Genomic DNA, 22,951 nt, shown 5'->3' with positions numbered 1-22,951 from the left:
AACACGACTGTTTTATTCAATAACGGTGAAATCTCATATGCCTTATTATCTTTTTAAACTCATATAAACAATGAAAATCACAAATTACAGCTCATATATGCTATCAGGGAGGCTTATCATGAACATCTATTAATTGCTAGCTTCCTAGTGCAACACCCTATATATACTTTTCTCTTTCATTGTTTAGTTCACAGCAATAACATTTTCATAGTGATGAGTAATTCAAAAAACTTGGGTGGATCCTCATCTCAAGCTCCAGGGAGGCATGGAGGAGCTCCTCATTATTCGTTCAATTCTCATATGTCTTTAACCACCAACGATGTGTCAATGAATGCCATCAACAAACATTCTGTAATGGAAACCGTCTTTCTTAAAATCCCTAATGGATTTGATGTGATAAGTTGTGTGGTGCAATTTGCACAGCATTTTGGGGTTTCTGTAACTGTGCTTACTGGCCAAGGACTCATTTCTGATGTTGTTGTGTATCCACGAGGTGTAATCCGTCCGCCATACGTTTCTACGATGATTTCTTTTTCTGGGACTTACAGTTGTTTGAATGCTGCTTCTAGAGACATTATTAGTTGTTTTCATGTTCAATTTGCAGATGCAGCAGGTAATGTTATTGGAGGACGGATTCACTCTCAGATGAAAGCCGCAAGTATTATTACGCTTGTTCTTGCCGTTTCTACACAAGTCTGATGTTTTAATTCTATTATATATCTGTAGTGTTGTTCTGCAGTAAAGCGATCGGCTAGCCATGTACTCTGATAAACTATCCAGTTCAAATAAATCATTTTCAAATATTTATTCCTGATGTTTTTCCTGATATACACTTTTACTTATAGGCACAACTTTATTGTTGCAATCTATTAGTTTATTTCATTTCATATACACACATAAAATACATTTGGAAAGCAATTATAAATTAAATAAATATCAATGAAATAAAATAAGAGAATAAAGAGTATCATATATCCGGGGTGGCTTTTCTGAAAATGACCTGGCATTATAAAAATTTGTGCAATTACAATACCAAACAATTGTTGGTATTGTAATTCAGTTTGTGATTCTTATATATACACACACCTATATTTTTTGTCCCTGTAACGAAATTAGAGGAGAGGAGGGGATTTTAGGGAGTAGAGCAATGATGAAGACATGAGAAATTAGCTGTTGCAAAAGTATCTTATAATTAATCTTTGCATCTTAACATGAAAATGGTTACATCAAGCAGCCAGTTATGGATGTTAAACGCACAGCCTTTTATATAAAAAGAGCCAGAGGAATGTACTCGGCCTTGCAATATGCCAAGCAAGAATATTTAAGTAAATGTTGTCATATTTTTGAAATAGTGCCAACAGACTACTTATGAACGACATTTGATGCACCATATTTTGATTGTGTAGGCTGAAAACACAACAAATAGCGTGTCGTGGCAAAAGTGTTAGAGCTTTTCGTTTCATTTATCAAGCAAAAAAAAAACTTTGTGTAATTAATTAGATACCTTTTTCTTCAGCTACATATAGAACATGAATTTATATATAGCATATCTCGTGAATATAAATATATATATACACATATATTTAACGTATATGATCATCATCTTCACCCAAATTATAATAATGGACCTCTTACCACCATTACCAAACGTTTCTACGACTTGCCACCATTGTCTATCATCAACAATAGTCACATACACTTTTCATCATAACTTACAAAACTAACGACTACTTACCATCATCATACAACTTCTCTTGCGGTTTCCTTCCACCAAGAACCTTCCTACGGATGAAATTAATCATCTATAATCGATTATCAATAATTTAGATAAGTAGATTTTCTCAATTTTGATAATAAAAATCGCTCTTTACATACTGTATAAAAACAGTGTTTGGTGCAGTATAAATTAGTATACCAGTAGTTATAAATAGTGGTAGGGAAAGTGGTTTCTAGTTTTTATTTTAAGAGTGGTTTCTATTTGATCATGAGCCTATATATATATATATATATATATATATATATATATATATAAAGCACCAAAATATATACACACAAAACACTAAAAAATGTACACAAATCACTAAAATTAAAAATATTGCTAAACTAAAAATAATGACTAAATCTTGACATTATCATTAAATATTATCTTTACAGAGTCTTAGAAAACCACACTATAATTTCTTAATGATATTACAGTGTCTTCATTCAAAAAATTGAGAAAAATAATAAAGTATTTCAACTTAATCTTCATCACTTCCATCACTTGATAATCCTCTCCTCTAGATGAATTTTTTTTCTTGTTGGAGCCTCCGTGGCCTTGTTGTCATTGGCCCTCACCACGGCCTTGTTGTCCTTGGCCCTGCTGGTCCTGTGCCAAGTGTGGACATGCCATCTCAAGTTGCCCAGCTCCATTCGTCACCACAAAGATCTTAATTGCCTTGAAATCGAAGAAGATAGTTGACATGTCTCCCTGAACAAACACATTAATCAAGATCACCCAAATAAATACATTTAAAAACATCGACATATCCAGTGAGAACTCTCTTATAATTAATGAGAACTGAGAACTCTGTCATAATCACCAAAATTAAAGCAGAATCACTAAATTTATTTTAATACAAAAATAAAGATATATCCATCCGTCACCACCGTAGTACTTTTTTCTTTACCTGATTGCATCTTACCACCACTGCCACTACCATACAACCACCATCAGAATCACCAAATTATTATCAGAATCACCAAAATTAGTATCATCGCAATTAGAACCACATTACCGCCACGTTATTACAACCACCGCCGAATCTAAAATAAAATGACTGAAATTTAAACTACAACCACCAAGAAATCACCAAATTAAAACTAAAAATATTGAAAAAGTTTAACATCATCGTATACAGAATCACCAAAATTCAAGCGGAATCACCAAAAAATTAACAAAAATTCTAAAAAAAAATCAGACCGAGCTTGTAGTTTCAGATCTGACTTCGATCAACGAAGTTCATCAGAGAATATTCAAATCGATTGAAATTAATGACTGAAATCACTAAGTGACCACTAATTTTTGCAATCACCAAAAACACCATCGCCACTAAAATCAACCATATCTTCGAAATTAGAACCACATCACCGCCACATTATTACAACCACCACCGAATCTAAGATAAAATCACTCAAATTTAAACTACAACCACCATGGAATCACCAAATTAAAACTAAAAATATTGAAAAAATTTAACATCATTGTATATAGAATCACCAAAATTCAGGCAGAATCACCAAAAATTTAACAAAAACATGGAAAAAATCAGACTGAGCTAGTAGTTTCAGATCTGACTTCGGTCAACGAAGTTCGTCAGAGAACATTCAAATTGATTGAAATTAATGATTGCCCAAGCTCTTTTCATACATTAAGGCTATGGAAAGGCCGAAATAACCGTCAACACCAGAATCTTCGAACACGTGCCTAGCACCTGAGGTTTTCATAGTTAGGCAACTCTGTTTAGGAATAGTAGCCACCAGGTCACCTATGTGTAAATCGGAAAATATCTTGGAAAAGGCGCTGTTTTCGTGTGGTTGGTTGAATTGGAGTGCGTCGTTGTAGTTGATGTCATTGAGTTTCATCCGGCGCTTGAATGCTCTCATTTGCCTGTATACATAAACTAACAGATTTATACAGGGAAGAGGGAGAAAGAGAGAGCGCACGAAAGAGATCTGTCCTTACCGGAGATGGTGGGCGGAGTGGCCGCGACTGATGAGTGGTGGTGGTGGTGTTTAGTCGTGGAGGGGGGGGGGATTGAGTAGAGGGGGGATGAAAGATATGAAGTATAAAATAAAAATTGATAATGTGTGGTTGTGATTTAATTGAGGCTTAAAAAATGTGTGGCTGAGATTAGTTCTCAGTTCTCATTTGAGCGCAAGCATATATATATATATATATATATATATATATATATATATATATATATATATATATATATATATATATATATATATATATATATATATATCTTTTATCAATCAGTTGAAATGATTATTTGTGTGAAAAAAATATGCAAAAGATTGTCCCCATCTATAAATTCCATGAACACGGCTGTTTTATTCATTAACCGTGAAATCTCATATGCCTTATTATCGTTTTAAACTCATATAAACAATAAAAATCACAAATTACAGCTCATAAGAGATGTTTATCATGAACATCTATAAATTGATGGCCTCCTAGGGCAACACCCTATATATACTTATCTCTTTCATTGTTTAGTTCACAACAATAACATATTTGCAATGATGAGTAATTCAAAAAAAAATCAGTGGATCCTCATGGACACTTCCCAGCTTGGGAGAAAATCATGAGGAACCTAATTCTGAGGCTGAAAGCTTACCAGATCAACAAGGTTTAACAACCCCAATACCTACAGCTCCAGGGAGGCATGGAGGAGCTCCTCATTATCCGTTCAATTCTCATGGGTCTTTAACGACCAACAGTGAGTCAGTGAATGGCATCAGCAAACCAGTCATTCTTGAAATCCCTAATGGATGTGATGTAAGAAGTTGTGTGGTACAACTTGCACAGCATTTCTGGGTTACTGTAACTGTAACTGATGACATTCATTGACGCAGCGTTGGTCGTTAAAGACCCATCAGAATTGAACGAATATTGAGGAGCTCCTCCATGTCTCCCTAGGGAGCTACAGATGGTGAGCTTGTATCCTTGGACTTGGGTTCCTCATTATTTTCTTCGGGGAGAAGTGTGCATAAATCTTGAAAGAAGGCTGACTGATTGTACATTTTTAACATTACATGTATTAAAATTCATTATACTTGAGTATTATACTTTAAGGGGTGTATTCAATTGAGATTTTAAAAGATTTTTTTTCATTAATGAAATCCGAGAGTATTCAATTGAGATTATTTAAAATGTTTTAAAATCTTAGGATATTCACTAAGATTTTAAATTATTCTACAAAATCTGGTGGTATTCAATTTGGATTTAAAATTAAGCTTAAAAATCCCATGGTGTTCAATTGGAATTAAAATCTATTAAAATCTGAATGGTAATGGATTATTTGGATTTTATAAAATTATGGATTTTGTGGGGATTGCTTTGTGTATTTTTAAGTTTTTTAAAATCCCACCAAAAAATCAATGAGATTTTGAAGCATTGTGCTTCAATCCTAAGTATCTATATCAACTCTATTCTATAACATTTTATCAAGAATGCGCATAAAATCAAAATCACATGCAATCCATTAATACATATATTAAAAACAATACATTAAAATCTCAATCGAATAGACCAACAGATTTTGCATAGAATCAAAATCTGTTATATATATATATATATATATATATATATATATATATATATATATATATATATATATATATATATATATATATATATATATATATATATATATATAGGCCTTTGTTCTATGGAGAACCATCTTATATGGAGTCTCATGGAGAACCCTCTCTATTAATCTGGTCCGTTAGATCTGAATCAAATCTAACGGCGATTCATAAACAATGTTCAATTAGAAAATTAAAATATTATTACATAATATTATCTCTTTCTCTCTCCTCTCTCTTCTCTGTCTTGCTGCAGCTCGCTAGCTCGTCTCTCTCGCGTGCTATCTCTCTGGAGGCCGGTGCTCTGATCTTTCTTTAGTTTACATTACTGCTACATGACGTCTTTCAACAAATCAAGCTCAGTTATCCGCAAATCAAGCTCAGATTCATGATAATGTCGATTTAACCTATTCATCAGGTTCATTATCTCTCTTGATTTTGATTTTGGTACACTTGCAGTTATCTCTTTATCTCTCTGTTAATTTTGATTTGTTATATGTTGAATTTTAATTTTCATTGTTTCTCTGATATGTTTTAGTTTCAATTCGTATTAATGTGGCCTGGTTCCGTTGTAGAATCAAATCAATTCGATTTACTTTTAAATTTTAGTTATACTGCTCCTTATTTCTCTCTCGCTATGTTGATTTTGATTTGTTAAATGTTGACTTATCAAATCAGTTTGTTCAAATTTTTAGTTTTTAGCAGTAATGTTGCTTTGGTTCTACTGGAATGTTTTTGTGAATAATGCAGTTTGAAATTATTTTTTGAATTTTGGTTCTGTTGCAAAATCAAGAAAGTAAATTTATTAAAATTTTAATTTCTGCATAGTTCTATATTATAGGTTTGGTTCTACAATAGAATCTTTTGTAACATAGTTCTAAGTAGAACCAGTATGTCTGACTGATAACTATTTATGCATAGTTCTATATTGTAGGTTTGGTTCTACAATAGAATCTTTGTGTAGTTAATTTACGGTTAATTGTAGCTGTTTGTTGTTGAGTCGTATGTAGTTTTGCAACTTGATTTGTTATTTCTAGTTTCCTTTTCGATTGCGACAATTTTGTTATTTATAGTCAAAATTATGTATGTTTGTTGGTTCTATTGTAGAGTCGAAATGATAATTTCCTGAAATATCTAGTTTTATTATGTAACTTTGTGTTACACTTTTGGTTCCACTGTAGAACCATATAATGTTTTACAATTTAGTTCCAAATCTATAAGTTTTGCTTTTAAAGTATGTATTTTATTAGATGATATTTTTTTTCCTTGGTTCTACAATAGAATCAAGATAGATCAGCTAATTTTAGCGGTTACCGGTTATAAAAAGTGGCCGAAGTATTTGTTTAGTCCGTAAAAATAAATTGGCATGACTAAGAGTTCTGAGCTAAATAAGTAGTATTATTAGTAGTTCCTTACTAATTTTTTAATTTGTATTCTCCCTTAGTATTATAGTGTGTAGTTTTAATTTTCTATTTACTTCTTAAGTTTGGAATATCTGTTACAGGTTTTGAAAGCTCTACATTTTAAGAAAACAGGTTCAGAATGAATCTTGGAACTTGATTGGTTTAGTAAGACACTAGAGCCAGCTTTGCAAATATCGAAGCGAGCTCCGCCAGAAGGTCTGTTTGTGTTTTGTTCTTGTTACATTTTTAGTTTAATCACACATTTGAAATGGTGGGTTTGTTGATGAAATGTTAGCACAATATTTTGCAATAAGTCTATTTGGATCTGGTAGCTGCTGTTATTTTATTCTCTAGTTCAAGAGAGATTAGGAGTCGGCTGCTTCTAGTTACAGTAAATTCTAGTCGACAATTTAGTTCAAGAGAGATTAGGAGTCGGCTGCTTCTAGTTACACTAATCCATATATATGTCTTTACATATCGAGATTTGATTTCGTATAGATTAATCTTGGTTTATTTGCAATTTACGGCTCATGTATACTAGTTTTGCATTTGTTATTGTTCTTGTTGAATTCTATCTAATCAATTTTGTTATAAATATTCTGCTTGCAATTTTAGTTTTTTTTGCTTCTATTATAGAATCAAAACAATCAATTTATTAAATGATTAATTATGTTATAGAATTGTGTACTGTAGTGTTGATTCTACTGTAGATATTTGATTCATATATTTCTTAGTTGGTTCTACTATAAAATTTTCATTCTATTATAGAATCTATTAAATTTGTGTATATGTTTAACTTTGCATCTTACTATATTTTGAGTTTCAGGCAGATATGTGGTGTTGTGTCAAACGACCTGAGTTGAATTCTAGCATGGATGGTGAGACTCTGGCATTGCTTCACATAAAATTCGGCATCATAAGTGCATTCTTAGTTACATTCATCAGGGTCATCACATCTGCAGTAATCAAGGTGCGGAGAGGCGCAAATTGGATCCTTGCACACTAAACAATCATTTGTGGGTTGATAAAATGGTTGAGGTGCCTATAAATTACAACATAATCAGTTACTAGTGAAATATCTGCTTAGTGCATACTATAAGTTTATTTGATGAAGTATAATGATGATTACTGGAGTACACTGAATACAGGGTGAATCATATTGAATAGGGTGAATGTAAAGGGTAGACGCTTTACATTAGCAGAGCTTAACGCTGCTACTAACAATTTCAAAGACAGGTTAATAATTGGAGGAGGATTTGGTAAGGTTTACAAAGGGTAGATAGAAGACGGAACACTTGTAGCAATTAAGCAAGCCAACCCACACAAACATCTACATTAGGGGTGAGCAAAACCGAACCGAACCCGAAAAACCGAACCGAACCATAAAATTTCGGTTCGGTTTGGTTTCATTTTTCTGAAAATTTCGGTTAATTCGGTTTTTCGGTTTGAACCGAAAAGAATTTCGGTTTTGTTCGGTTTTCAATATAGTATTTCGGTTTAAACCGAAATAACCGAAGTTTTTAATACATATAAAATAAATACTTACATATAGTCATACAGATAACCCTAGAGATTAGAATCCAATGTCCTAATTTCACTGCGCGGCGCGACTCTCTGGGCTCTCCGACTCCGATAATCCGATTCATTCTACATCGTAACACGAATCTTCTAATCTTCATCATAACACTTCTCTACTACTCTGCATTTTCTGTATGTTATGTTTAATGATGCTTTTGATACCATTTGTATTCATGGCCTAACAAACAGTACTACAGTATATGACCACCTCCTTGGAGCCTGAAGTATTTTAGTAATTGACAACGAATAGAATTTTCAATTTTTCTGTTAATGGTGAAAGCGTATTTCTAAGTGTATGCTGCTTGAAATGGGGATAATGTGGATGCTAATAGTTTCTGCAGATTCTTTAGAACAGGTCCCGATATGAACCTTCTTTTTTGGTTACTAATTTTAGTTTCTTATTGGAAGTTTTGTAGCTGCTGAGTGTAATATGATATGAACCTTCTTCTTTACAATTTTGTGTTTAAAAATTTCGGTTTTTTTAAACCGAAACCGAAACCGAACCGAAATAATTCGGTTGGTTCGGTTCGGTTTAAAATGATAATTCGGTTCGGTTCGGTTTCCGAAAAAAGCTTAATTCGGTTTTCGGTTTTTTCGGTTCGGATCGGTTTCGAACCGAACCGACCGAATGCTCAGCCATTCTACATCGTGTAAAATTTTCCATTTTATTGAAAACGAAAAAGCTACACCAACTGGCGTTTTCTAGTTTTATGAACTAGTGTAGTGAAATAAAGTAACACTCGTTAATATTTTGGGATTTATGTTTGGGTTTTAGAATGATTAATATATACTTGATATTGTTGAATTAGTTTTTCAATTCGAAGCAATTATAGATGTTCACATGTATTGAGTCCTGACACAGGAATGAGATACTGATGTTTAATTGATTCTGTAATAGAACCATGTTTAAGAAGTTATTGCAATACTGCAAAGATCTTCTATTTATGAAAGAAACCATACACTATATACTAATGATCTTGTACAAACAAAAAAGACTTACTTTGAGCCTGGCTTGGCTACATTGCAGAAAATCTTTTTGGCTGAAAATTTTAAAATTTTTGTTTGAACAGTAATATCCTAACCTAACATACTTATATTCCTAAGTAAAAAACATGACCTTAAAGGAAAAAGATAAAGATTTATGTGCTACAGCCACCACTACTTGCAGTAGTATTCCGCTCCTGGCCACGAATGACTATACTGGTTCCCTTGAGAGTTGAAGACTTTGCATAATCCACATCACTAGCAGTGAGGGTCTTTTTGCCTGTTATATTATATATTTATGTTAAAACCGTCAGAAAGGCAGTCTCGACGTTAGTTGCCCCACAGGATGATGTCTCCACAGAGCATAGTTTTTCCTTCTCTGCGAGCTGCTGATCATCCTCAGTTGGTATTGCTCTAAGACTTCCCAAGTCAGATTTGTTGCCAATGAGCATAATTACAATATTCTTGTCAGCATGCACCCTTCGTCGAGCCATCCAGGTATGTGATCAAATGACTGCCGCTTTGTCATGTCATATACTACCATTGCTCCCACTGCTTCGCGGTAATATGCACTTTTTACTGATCTATACCTGGATAACATATAAGATATTCAGATGCCTATCTAACACATTCAACCAAAGCATTGGGCTATATATATGTAGAATAATTCAAAATTTGTGTAGAATCATCTGTGCAGGCATTGTAACATTGAGCTAGTATCTTAGGAAGGAAATAAAGCCATGCAGGGGTAAAATGAGGGCACCCCTTGATTTTATAATTAGTTCCAGATGTTGAGCATGTGGGCAGAATTGAGATTATTTATAGAAAAATTTATACAATGTAGTGGGGTTCGGATCCTAAAAGGCACTAGTTTGTCATTCTTGACTCGAAAACTTGTATTGTGCACTCCCGTCTAGTTCTGCCACTGCATGCCTGCCTAAAAAAGTACTTAAACTGAGTGATACAAAAGTTGGACTAAAAAGATATACCCCGGAAATATACAGTAGTGCAAGAACTTGGAACTATTTATCAAGTCATCATCTATAAACTGATAAATAACAAGAAAGATGATACCAGAATTAAGTAAATATGATGATAGGTGTGCATACTCGGAATAAAGTCTTGACCATGAAATAGAGAACCTATATGCCCCTAGGCCTGTCTCTGCCATCAGATGGACATCTTCCTGCCAGAAAAGAAGAGGGAAAATTTTAAAAGAATCAGGGTATGTCAACATGCAAAATTTGTTTTTGGGTAATATTAATATAAGGCTATACTGCTTTTGTAAGTGCTAACCTTGCAACAATATTAATGTACACAAAATTTAACACGACAAAGATGAGTACTTAAAATTGAGATTTTCATGCAGTAGAACTGCTTGTCGTTAAGACATGTCCATAAAAGAAAATATAAAAATTTATACTAACTAACACATTCTTAAATCATCCAGAGATAGTTCATTCTACTGACATCACTTCTTTGAGGTAACGGGCAGGGAACTTAATTCGCAGAGCTCCAAAGATTACCCAATAGGGAGCATATAAATACGATAAAAACAAAGATAAGGTCTTTCTTGAATGATGGTACAGACCTTGTGTTTGTGATACTCATCACATGCAATATCTCCATAGCTCCATTTGTGTATCCTGAAAGTATCAACTGAACCTCAAGACATTCTATTGGGAGTAAAAAAAACACTAAGCACTAATAACTAGAAGACTGAAAATGCTTATCTATAGATCAGCTATAACAAAAAAGAATAGAAATCACTAAATTACCAAAGGTGAACAGAAGTAGGACAAATAAATAAATAAAATCACAGACCAAAATGAGCATAAGTGTCCCAAATGCTAGGCTTCCTTCCATCTTTCTGTCTTGTACTTTAAATTGTTGTAGGTTAGCCACGTGCATTATTCAATAATTTTAAAATAGTAATGAAGCAAGTCTAGCTATGATTTGCATATAAAAACAAAAGTGAATAAAGTGAGATAATAATTTGGAACTCAACATTGTACTCAAGACAAAGACATGCTTGAACTTTAGCACTAAATTTACATTATAGAAAATAATTTCTAGACTATTGTAGAATCATATTTATATTACTATAGAACCATTACATAACTCTGTATAAATATTCTTAATAATTCTAAAAAAATATAAATATATGATTATACTACAAAAGCATTATAAATCTGCTTCCACAATAGAATCAAAATCTACACACATGAAATTATTCTTCTATACTAGAATCACAATCTACACACAACAATAAAAGAGTACAAAAAAAAAATGCTTCTACGGAATCAAAATCTACACACATAAATTTATGCTTTTAAGACAACATATATGCTTCTATAGTAAGACAATAATGAAAAATAAAAATAGTGCTTCTACTGTAGCATCAAAAACAACAATACATACACATATACATGAAATACACAAACTCCCTTAACCATGTCAAAGATTTCTGAAAATCTTATATTGAACAGATTTTGCTAACGCTGATATATTAGGAACTCATTTTCACATTCATATCAACACTATTCTACTATTTTATTAAAATTGAAATTTCTTCAGTATTCTACTATATTATTAACATCACTTCCACATTTAAGAAAATTAGTTTTTGGTAATAGCAATATATTATAGTTTCTACTTCGACCTCAATACTGTAGAATTAGAACTGTTACAGTATTGTAGGTTCACTCATCTGTCAAAGAGTCATCAATAAGATATTTTGAATTGAAAGACAGGATATATCTTTAATACTGTTAAAATTTATGAATTTCTAAGCAGATCATATCATACCTTCCTCACTCCAGATGTTAGTCCTAGGCTTGCGACGTCCTTGCTATTAACATACTTTTTTTCCATGTTCTCTTTTTCCAGATTCACACACTTCGTGCCTTAATTCCAAAAGAAACAATATAATTAGCTAGAAATCAAAGTCAAATGAATGTGCTTGTATGTCTGTGTTGAGTAGTTTACCTTTGGGTAGAACCTTTTTAGATGTAGAACCAGCAACTCTATATACATCTTGAGACATATGTGACTGAACACATGTATATATTCTCCTACATCTTTTCTAAAAATTACTTCACAGGTACTTCCAGATTCGAGATCAAATGACTTCAAATATTGGTCGATTGCATCTTTCTTTGTGACCAAGTCTGCCTTGCCAATTAGTGGAACAGATGGAAACTACCAAGGCCAAGTAAACCTTTATATGGTCTCTTTATAAGAAGGAATATACTATTACATTGTGGTTGATCCATCAGGGCTTCATCTTCTATTATTTTCACAACAGTGACGGCAGAAAATTCATGCCCTTAGCCTTGAAAACTTTTGGTGGATAATCCTTGACAGATACTGATCTATCATGTCTTGATACTGGCAGCGCACGACATTGACCTGAGACCGGGCATGTGGAGCAGCTTGGATTATGTAGAATGCATACTGTGGCACCAAGTTTCATAAGAGCCTGATTAAAATCTTCCGGCCTGTCAGGATTGACTAATTGTCCTGCTAATTTCCTGACCAGAAGTATAACACCAAAGAGACAAGATAAAATCAGAGATAAAATGTGAAGTACTATATTTTTATTCGCTCTGCTTAAAAACAGAGTCTTCTGTACATTTATGGATTCAGTTTTGAATGGTAGGAGATCTTAGTTGCATTTGATTGTGAGGGTGGTGTGTCATTTGACAACACCATCAATCCGGAGTGGACTCCTCTTGGGGGGAAGAAACAACCATATATGAAAATTTCTTGTTGAACAGGTTGTATAAACTACATATTATCCCCATTACATGGTTCAGATGAGTTTTGTAACAAAGGTAATTATAGCGGATGTTACGTAGCAACTTAACAGTTGAGAACTGAATAAAACGAACAATGTTACCTATGAGAAATAGTTGCTCTGGCTATTTTACATAAGAGATTAAAAATATGGATATCCACTAACATCAACAAGAAAAAAAAATTTAGCAAAAAAAAACATCAACAGGAAAAAACAGAATACTTATAAATACAATAACACAAATCAATTGACGTATAGGAAATATCAAGTATCAAAAGTGCTTAAAAGATAGCAAGATGCAAAATTTGGTTCTGTTACAGAATCATAATTTATCTACTGCTCCATAAATTTTGGTTCTATTACATAATCTTAATTTTAAAATACCTCTTACTACAAAATCACAATTCTACAAAATTTGGTTCTATTACAGAATCATAATTTATACCTTAAATTTATACACAAACTCCGTTAACCTCAGCATCAACTAGTTAATAAAGACATGATATACATTTACTTCTATTGTAGAAGCACAACTTCACAAATTTTGATTCCATTACAGAATATTATTTTAAAACCAAAATATTCACAAAACCACAACAATGCTCTTCCACTCTAGAATCAGAATTTTACAAAAAAAAATATGGTTCGAACCCTAAACTTTTAAATAATACACATAAAAATCAAATTAATAAGCTAATTTGTACATAGAATCAGAACTATGAAATTAATTCAATCTTATAAACACATATGCATGTAGAATCATACCTAACCTACAAAGAAACATACACACGCACATATCTTCCACAATTTTTCATGAAAAACAAGTCAGATATGAAAGAATCGATGATAATTAATACCTCTTCCGAACATGTCCGGCTCAATGCTCGGGATAATCCACGAAAAAAAGTTCAAATCTGATAAACTATGCTTAGGATAACCTCTCTGGTTCGCTCTCTTCCATTCTCTCGCTCCCTCTCTCTATCTATGCAAGTGCGTGTAGTGTGCGTAACAGGATAACAGCTGTTGTTTCTCAACTGTTTTATTTAATTAAATCACAGTTGTTGGATAAGCTTTGAATTTAAGGGTTAGATTGAGGGTCTCCATGTACTCTATATAAAGTAGGTCTCCATAGAGTGGGACTCATAGTTGTGCTCAATGGAGACCAAAAACTTTGGAGTCCTTCGAGACTACAATATCTACCTTTAAAATAATATGACAATTAATGTTGTTTTTTTTTCTAGGTAATTTCCCGTGTTAGCTTCTGTTAAGAAGGCATGCCCGTTTCACATGTTATGCTTGTATGATGGCTGGTTAGGCCTATGGCCTGTGGTGAATTTTTATTTTGTTGATGAAATATCCATGTTTAGCAAAAAATTAGAAAAAGATAACCGCTCTAACCTTTAATCAATATTGTGATTCATTTTTCCTTTAGTGATTAACTATATTTTATTATTATAATACATAGCGAAATCACCCTTTTATCTTCTTATCGTTCAAAATATTAAAGAGTAATGTTATTAGCACAAAACTGTTTCACAGAGTGATGTGCCATGTTGCTATTTAAAATATAGTAGAACGTAGTTGTTGAGTGATAGCTGAGTAAACACGAACAATCTTTATTAATGTTAATGTCAAATCATTTTGTGTACCCAATATTGTGCTGATCTCCCCACTAATACATGTACAAAATTAGGTCCTGCAAAATGATGTGGAATTGTTAAGCATTAATCACTCCTTGAAACTAGCATTAGCAAAGGGAAATAAAAAATCTTTTATGATTATATGGTTATCTAAAAAAATTCTTTCCTTTCCAATGTCTATTATTTATTTATAATAATACGTACTCACTTTTAACTTTTTATTTTTACTACTTAATAGTTTAGCTAGTAAATAATTTTAATGACAATCTATAGTGGCTCTATCGAGAAAATAAAGCAAATAATTTATGCGTGCGACTATCTAAATATTTAGATTTGTTGCTACCATTATTAATTTAGAAATAATCCAGTTATCTACCCTCAATATATATATTATTGAGTATCTTGTAATCTCATCAATAATAAAAAAAATATTATCACATGCACGTATTATTTCCTCGTCACGCTATTTAAAATAAATAATTAAATCTTTATTGTGTCAATATAACTTTAATCAAAAGGTAATAATCTTGATTTAACCATAACACGCGCCTATTTGTAAATAGTACGTTTTTTTGTACAATTAAAGTTATTAAATAATATTTACGTGTTTGAGAATTTGGGGTTGTTACATCTCCATATTTATTTTTCCTTTATCAAGTATAATCTATGAGATTTTGATAGAGTATACTTGAATTTTTTGGGTGGGTATCAAATATATGATTTTCCTCATTAATATTTTTCTTTTTCAGAACATAATCTACGAGATTTTGATAGAGTATACTTGAATATATTTTAGGCTGAGTATTATACTTTAACGGGGTGTATTCGATTGAGATTTTAAAGGATTTTTTCCATTCATTTAAAATCTTAGATATTCAATTGAGATTATAAATTATTCTACAAAATCTGATGGTATTCAATTGGGATTTCAAATTATACTTAAAAATCCTATGGTATTCAATTGAGATTGTTTAAAATCTATTAAAATTTGAATTTTAATAGATTTTTTTGGATTTCATAAAATTATGGATTTTGTGGGATTGGTAAGTGTATTTTAGTTTTTTTAAATTCTACCAAAATAAATAAGATTTTGAAGCAAAACCTAAAGAATTGACATTTTATCAAGAATCCCCATAAAATCAAAATCGCATGCAATCTATTAAATTAAATATATTAAAAGAAGCGAATCCTAAAGAATGACATTTTATGAAGAATCCCCATAAAATCAAAATCACATACAATCTATTAAATTAAATATATTAAAAACAATCCACTAAAATCTCAATTGAATACCCGGCATGATTTTTCATAGAATCAAAATCTTATATTTTATAAAAATTCATAAATTTTTTATTATGAATTCCAAATATATATATCTCTTCTATCAGTGATTGGAAAGATTATATGTATGAAGAAAAAATATGCAAAAGACTGTCCCTAGCTATAAATTCCATGAACACGACTGTTTTATTCAATAACGGTGAAATCTCATATGCCTTATTATCTTTTTAAACTCATATAAACAATGAAAATCACAAATTACAGCTCATATATGCTATCAGGGAGGCTTATCATGAACATCTATTAATTGCTAGCTTCCTAGTGCAACACCCTATATATACTTTTCTCTTTCATTGTTTAGTTCACAGCAATAACATTTTCATAGTGATGAGTAATTCAAAAAACTTGGGTGGATCCTCATCTCAAGCTCCAGGGAGGCATGGAGGAGCTCCTCATTATTCGTTCAATTCTCATATGTCTTTAACCACCAACGATGTGTCAATGAATGCCATCAACAAACATTCTGTAATGGAAACCGTCTTTCTTAAAATCCCTAATGGATTTGATGTGATAAGTTGTGTGGTGCAATTTGCACAGCATTTTGGGGTTTCTGTAACTGTGCTTACTGGCCAAGGACTCATTTCTGATGTTGTTGTGTATCCACGAGGTGTAATCCGTCCGCCATACGTTTCTACGATGATTTCTTTTTCTGGGACTTACAGTTGTTTGAATGCTGCTTCTAGAGACATTATTAGTTGTTTTCATGTTCAATTTGCAGATGCAGCAGGTAATGTTATTGGAGGACGGATTCACTCTCAGATGAAAGCCGCAAGTATTATTACGCTTGTTCTTGCCGTTTCTACACAAGTCTGATGTTTTAATTCTATTATATATCTGTAGTGTTGTTCTGCAGTAAAGCGATCGGCTAGCCATGTACTCTGATAAACTATCCAGTTCAAATAAATCATTTTCAAATATTTATTCCTGATGTTTTTCCTGATATACACTTTTACTTATAGGCACAACTTTATTGTTGCAATCTATTAGTTTATTTCATTTCATATACACACATAAAATACATTTGGAAAGCAATTATAAATTAAATAAATATCAATGAAATAAAATAAGAGAATAAAGAGTATCATATATCCGGGGTGGCTTTTCTGAAAATGACCTGGCATTATAAAAATTTGTGCAATTACAATACCAAACAATTGTTGGTATTGTAATTCAGTTTGTGATTCTTATATATACACACACCTATATTTTTTGTCCCTGTAACGAAATTAGAGGAGAGGAGGGGATTTTAGGGAGTAGAGCAATGATGAAGACATGAGAAATTAGCTGTTGCAAAAGTATCTTATAATTAATCTTTGCATCTTAACATGAAAATGGTTACATCAAGCAGCCAGTTATGGATGTTAAACGCACAGCCTTTTATATAAAAAGAGCCAGAGGAATGTACTCGGCCTTGCAATATGCCTTTGCACTGGCTTTAACCTTCCCAGATAAATTCAATTTTCTCATGTGTACCATATATATATGTTAAGTAAGTCCATGTTCTTTTCTCTGGAAAGGTATTGACAAAAATACCATAAAGCTGGAGTGTATAGTATTATCGTTTATGTAATGATCAGATTCTTTTGGTATGTATTCTTCACGTTCTTCACACTACTATACTAGACTGCACTCGTTTTGGAATGATGACTGTCGTGGTGACTCTCAATGCCGACTTTATTGCAATCATTGTTGCTGCATTTTTTGCATTATGGAATGTTTTTTGAGAATTTTTATCATCTCTTGGCCAGTAATTTTCCTCGTAATAAAAAGAACTTAGAAATTTAAAAACACGTGCCATATCAATTCCATTACTACTTCAAACTTAATCAACTTATCAATTTACAATTTACATCTTAATTTGTAAATAACTAAATTATTTATTTTGATGATGGGTTTCTACAAGTTCTTCTATAATGTCTGCATTAACCGTATCCCCACAATTGACTTGTTGAGTTGACATATTCGTCTTTCAGGCAACTTTGTACCTTCTCTTTTTTGGTCTTCCTATTATGATCCTGTCTTTGGGGATATATTTTCCTCGCTTTGATATTCTGGTACTTTTTATGTGTGTTTATTGTCAACTGAATTAATATGCTAATTCTATATAAGCAACAATCGTTGTTGGTTTTGTGTAATATGATGAACAATAATCATAAGGATTATTATTTATTTTCTACAAAACAGCAATTATATTTGGACAAGTAGGTTTTCTGAAACCTGTTTTACAACAAAATATATATCGTATAAAGATATGCGGAGAACATGTATTTGTGATATTTTATTGAAGCAATATCATGAATCACCTTTCGGATTTACAATTTTTGGTCACCAAGTTGATAAAAGATTTGTTGTCAGCATTACAAAAATTTTGAACACCGAGTCATTTGATGGATTGAGCAGTTGATTTAACATTAGTTTAAACAAAAGTGTTATATTTATTGATGTTCCATTAGAATGACAAAGGTTGCAACCGTTGTTGCAACTACAACAAACATGTTTGCAACTTTTGCAGCAATAATTGTAATTGATAAAAATAGTTAAAGCAAGAATATTTAAGTAAATGTTGTCATATTTTTGAAATAGTGCCAACAGACTACTTATGAACGACATTTGATGCACCATATTTTGATTGTGTAGGCTGAAAACACAACAAATAGCGTGTGGTGGCAAAAGAGTTAGAGCTTTTCATTTCATTTATCAAGCAAAAAAAAAAACTTTGTGTAATTAATTAGATACCTTTTTCTTCAGCTACATATAGAACATGAATTTATATATAGCATATCTCGTCAATATAAATATATATATACACATATATTTAACGTATATGACCATGGACCTCTTACCACCATTACTAAACGTTTCTATGACTTGCCACCATTGTCTATCATCACCAATAGTCACATACACTTTTCGTCATAACTTACAAAACTAACGACTACTTACCATCATCATACAACTTCTCTTGCGGTTTCCTACCACCAAGAACCTTCCTACGGATGAAATTAATCATCTATAATCGATTATCAATAATTTAGATAAGTAGATTTTCTCAATTTTGATAATAAAAATCGTTGTTTACATACTGTATAAAAACAGTGATTGGTGCAGTATAAATTAGTGATACCCGTAGTTATAAATAGTGGTAGGAAAACTGGTTTCTAGTTTTTATACAAAGCACCAAAATATATAAACACAAAACACTAAAAAATGTACACAAATCACTAAAATTAAAAATATTGCTAAACTAAAAATAATGACTAAATCTTGACATTATCATTAAATATTATCTTTACAGAGTCTTAGAAAACCACACTATAATTTCTTAATGATATTACAGAGCCTTCATTCAAAAAATTGAGAAAAATAATAAAGTATTTCAACTTAATCTTCATCACTTCCATCACTCTGATAATCCTCTCCTCTAGATGAATTTTTTTTCTTGTTGGAGCCTCCGTGGCCTTGTTGTCATTGGCCCTCACCACCGCCTTGTTGTCCTTGGCCCTGCTGCTCCTGTGCCAAGTGTGGACATGCCATCTCAAGTTGCCCAGCTCCATTCGTCACCACAAAGATCTTAATTGCCTTGAAATCGAAGAAGATAGTTGACATGTCTCCCTGAACAAACACATTAATCAAGATCACCCAAATAAATACATTTATAAACATCGACATATCCAGTGAGAACTCTCTTATAATTAATGAGAACTGAGAACTCTGTCATAATCACCAAAATTAAAGCAGAATCACTAAATTTATTTTAATACAAAAATAAAGATATATCCATCCGTCACCACCGTAGTACTTTTTTCTTTACCTGATTGCATCTTACCACCACTGCCACTACCATACAACCACCATCAGATTCACCAAATTATTATCAGAATCACCAAAATTAGTATCATCGCAATTAGAACCACATTACCACCACGTTATTACAACCACCGCCGAATCTAAAATAAAATGACTTAAATTTAAACTACAACCACCAAGAAATCACCAAATTAAAACTAAAAATATTATAAAAGTTTAACATCATCGTATACAAAATCATCAAAATTCAAGCAGAATCACCAAAAAATTAACAAAAATTCTAAAAAAATCAGACAGAGCTAGTAGTTTCAGATGTGACTTCGATCAACGAAGTTCATCAGAGAATATTCAAATCGATTGAAATTAATGACTGAAATCACTAAGTGACCACTAATTTTTGCAATCACCAAAAACACAATCGCCACTAAAATCAACCATATCATCGAAATTAGAACCACATCACCGCCACATTATTACAACCACCACCGAATATAAGATAAAATCACTGAAATTTAAACTACAACCACCATGGAATCACCAAATTAAAACTAAAAATATTGAAAAAATTTAACATCATTGTATATAGAATCACCAAAATTCAGGAAGAATCACCATAAATTTAACAAAAACATGGAAAACATCAGACTGAGCTAGTAGTTTCAGATCTGACTTCGGTCAACGAAGTTCGTCGGAGAACATTCATATTGATTGAAATTAATGATTGCCCAAGCTCTTTTCATACATTAAGGCTACGGAAAGGCCGAAATAACCGTCAAGACCAGAATCTTCGAACAAGTGCCTAGCACCTGAGGTTTTCATAGTTAGGCAACTCTGTTTAGGAATAGTAGCCACCAGGTCACCTATGTGTAAATCGGATAATATCTTGGAAAAGGCGCCGTTTTCGTGTGGTTGGTTGAATTGGAGTGCGTCGTTGTAGTTGATGTCGTTGAGTTTCATCCGGCGCTTGAATGCTCTCATTTGCCTGTATACATAAACAAACAGATTTATATAGGGGAGAGGGAGAAAGAGAGAGGGCACGAAAGAGATCTGTCCTTACCGGAGATGGTGGGCGGAGTGGCCGCGACTGATGAGTGGTGGTGGTGGTGTTTAGTCGCGGGGGGGGGGGGGGATTGAGCATAGGGGGGATGAAAGATATGAAGTATATGAAGCATAAAATAAAAATTGATAATGTGTGGTTGTGATTTAATTGAGGCTTAAAAAATGTGTGGCTGAGATTAGTTCTCAGTTCTCATAAAGTGGGTTCTCATTTGAGCGCAAGCATATATATTTTATCAATCAGGTGAAATGATTATTTGTGTGAAAAAAATATGCAAAAGATTTTCCCCGTCTATAAATTCCATGAACTCGGCTGTTTCCTTATTATCTTTTTAAACTCATATAAACAATAAAAATCACAAATTACAGCTCATATATGCTGTCAGAGATGTTTATCGTGAACATCTATAAATTGCTCGCCTCCTAGTGCAACATCCTATATATACTTATCTCTTTCTTTGTTTAGTTCACAATAATAACATTTTTGCAATGATGAGTAATTCAAAAAAAATCGGTGGATCCTCATGGACACTTCCCAGCTTGGGAGAAAATCATGAGGAACCTAAGTCTGAGGCTGAAAGCTTACCAGACCAACAAGGGTTAACAAGCCCAATACCTACAGCTCCAGGGAGGCATGGAGGAGCTCCTCATTATTCGTTCAATCCTCATGGGTCTTTAACGACCAACAGTGAGTCAGTGAATGGCATCAGCAAACCAGTCATTCTTGATATCCCTAATGGATTTGATGTCAGAAGTTGTGTGGTGCAACTTGCACAGCATTTCTGGGTTACTGTAACTGTAACTGATGACATTCATTGACGCACCGTTGGTCGTTAAAGACCCATCAGAATTGAATGAATATTGAGGAGCTCCTCCATGTCTCCCCGGGGAGCTGCAGATGGTGAGCTGCAGATGGTGAGCTTGTATCCTTGGACTTGGGTTCCTCATTATTGTCTTTCGGGAGAAGTGTGCATAAATCTTGAAAGAAGGCTGACTGATTGTACATTTTTAACATTACATGCATTAAAATTCATTATACTTGAGTATGTATTCAATTGAGATTTTAAAGGATTTCTTTTCATTAATGAAATTCGAGAGTATTCAATTGAGATTATTTAAAATGTTTTAAAATCTTAGGATATTCAATTGAGATTTTAAATTATTCTACAAAATCTGGTGGTTATTCAATTAGGATTTCAAATTAAGCTTAAAAATCCCATGGTGTTCAATTGGAATTGAAATCTATTAAAATCTGAATGGTAATGGATTTTTTGGATTTCATAAAATTATGGATTTTGTGGGGATTGCTTTGTGTATTTTAAGTTTTTTAAAATACCACCAAAAAATCAATGAGATTTTGAAGTATTGTGCTTGAATCCTAAGTATCTATATCAACTCTATTCTATAACATTTTATCAACAATGTGCATAAAATCAAAATCACATGCAATCCATTAATACATATATTAAAAACAATACATTAAAATCTCAACGGAATACACCACCAGATTTTGAGTTTTATATATATATATATATATATATATATATATATATATATAGGGGGCTTCTGCTTGAAGATCCTGCAGAAATAGTAACTTAGTAACTTTTATCAAGAGCCATTGATTTGCATTGATATGAAAGAAAAAGATGGTCAAGATTAAAAATTGAAAAGAGACACGGCATAAATATAGGAGACACACGTACAAGCATCCAAACCCTAGCAATTAGGAAGAACGTGTATGAGGTGTTTAGTTGTATCTATGTTCTGTAATAGTATTTTATGTTCTGTAGTTATAGCTGTATATAAATTAGTTATAAATATAATACAAAAATATGTTTATTACAAAAGTGAAAACTATTAAAAAATTGATGGGTTTAAAAACACATAACACATTTATGATTTGTAAATAAAATAAAATTTATTATATGTTATGTAAAAGTAATTATGTACAAGAAAATACAGAACAAAAAAAATATATATTTTAAATA

The 22,951-nt window shown here is 32.4% G+C and overlaps 2 protein-coding genes and 2 long non-coding RNA genes across 4 annotated transcripts; 3 read left to right on the top strand and 1 right to left on the bottom strand.

The window, feature by feature from the left end:
* Positions 1-213: 213 nt before the first annotated feature.
* On the top strand, positions 214-699 carry LOC135149545 (AT-hook motif nuclear-localized protein 23-like). The gene has a single exon (XM_064085290.1). It carries the CDS (start codon positions 214-216, stop codon positions 697-699), a length of 486 nt encoding a protein of 161 aa, XP_063941360.1.
* A 4,926-nt stretch (positions 700-5,625) lies between these two features.
* Positions 5,626-8,072, top strand: LOC135149744 (uncharacterized). The gene is made up of 3 exons (XR_010287944.1): positions 5,626-5,773; positions 6,860-6,974; positions 7,585-8,072. It is a non-coding gene; the product is annotated as an uncharacterized LOC135149744 (long non-coding RNA).
* A 1,172-nt stretch (positions 8,073-9,244) lies between these two features.
* LOC108192728 (uncharacterized) lies at positions 9,245-14,255 on the bottom strand. Its single transcript, XR_010287335.1, has 6 exons — positions 13,977-14,255; positions 12,309-12,853; positions 12,129-12,226; positions 10,912-10,966; positions 10,430-10,506; positions 9,245-9,910 (listed from the first exon to the last, which is right to left on the bottom strand). It is a non-coding gene; the product is annotated as an uncharacterized LOC108192728 (long non-coding RNA).
* A 2,172-nt stretch (positions 14,256-16,427) lies between these two features.
* Positions 16,428-16,913, top strand: LOC108204203 (AT-hook motif nuclear-localized protein 23-like). Its single transcript, XM_017373532.1, has one exon. The coding sequence runs from the start codon at positions 16,428-16,430 to the stop codon at positions 16,911-16,913; it is 486 nt and encodes a 161-aa protein (XP_017229021.1).
* Positions 16,914-22,951: the final 6,038 nt, after the last annotated feature.

The sequence above is a fragment of the Daucus carota genome, chromosome 9 (genome assembly GCF_001625215.2).
Source record: "Daucus carota subsp. sativus chromosome 9, DH1 v3.0, whole genome shotgun sequence".
Classification (NCBI taxonomy): Eukaryota; Viridiplantae; Streptophyta; class Magnoliopsida; order Apiales; family Apiaceae; genus Daucus; species Daucus carota.
This window is presented reverse-complemented; position numbering and strand designations above follow the sequence as displayed.

Excerpts from the sequence above, each read along its gene's own strand:
- LOC135149545 (XM_064085290.1), top strand. The coding sequence starts at position 214 with ATGAGTAATTCAAAAAACTTGGGTGGATCCTCATCTCAAGCTCCAGGG.
- LOC108204203 (XM_017373532.1), top strand. The coding sequence starts at position 16,428 with ATGAGTAATTCAAAAAACTTGGGTGGATCCTCATCTCAAGCTCCAGGG.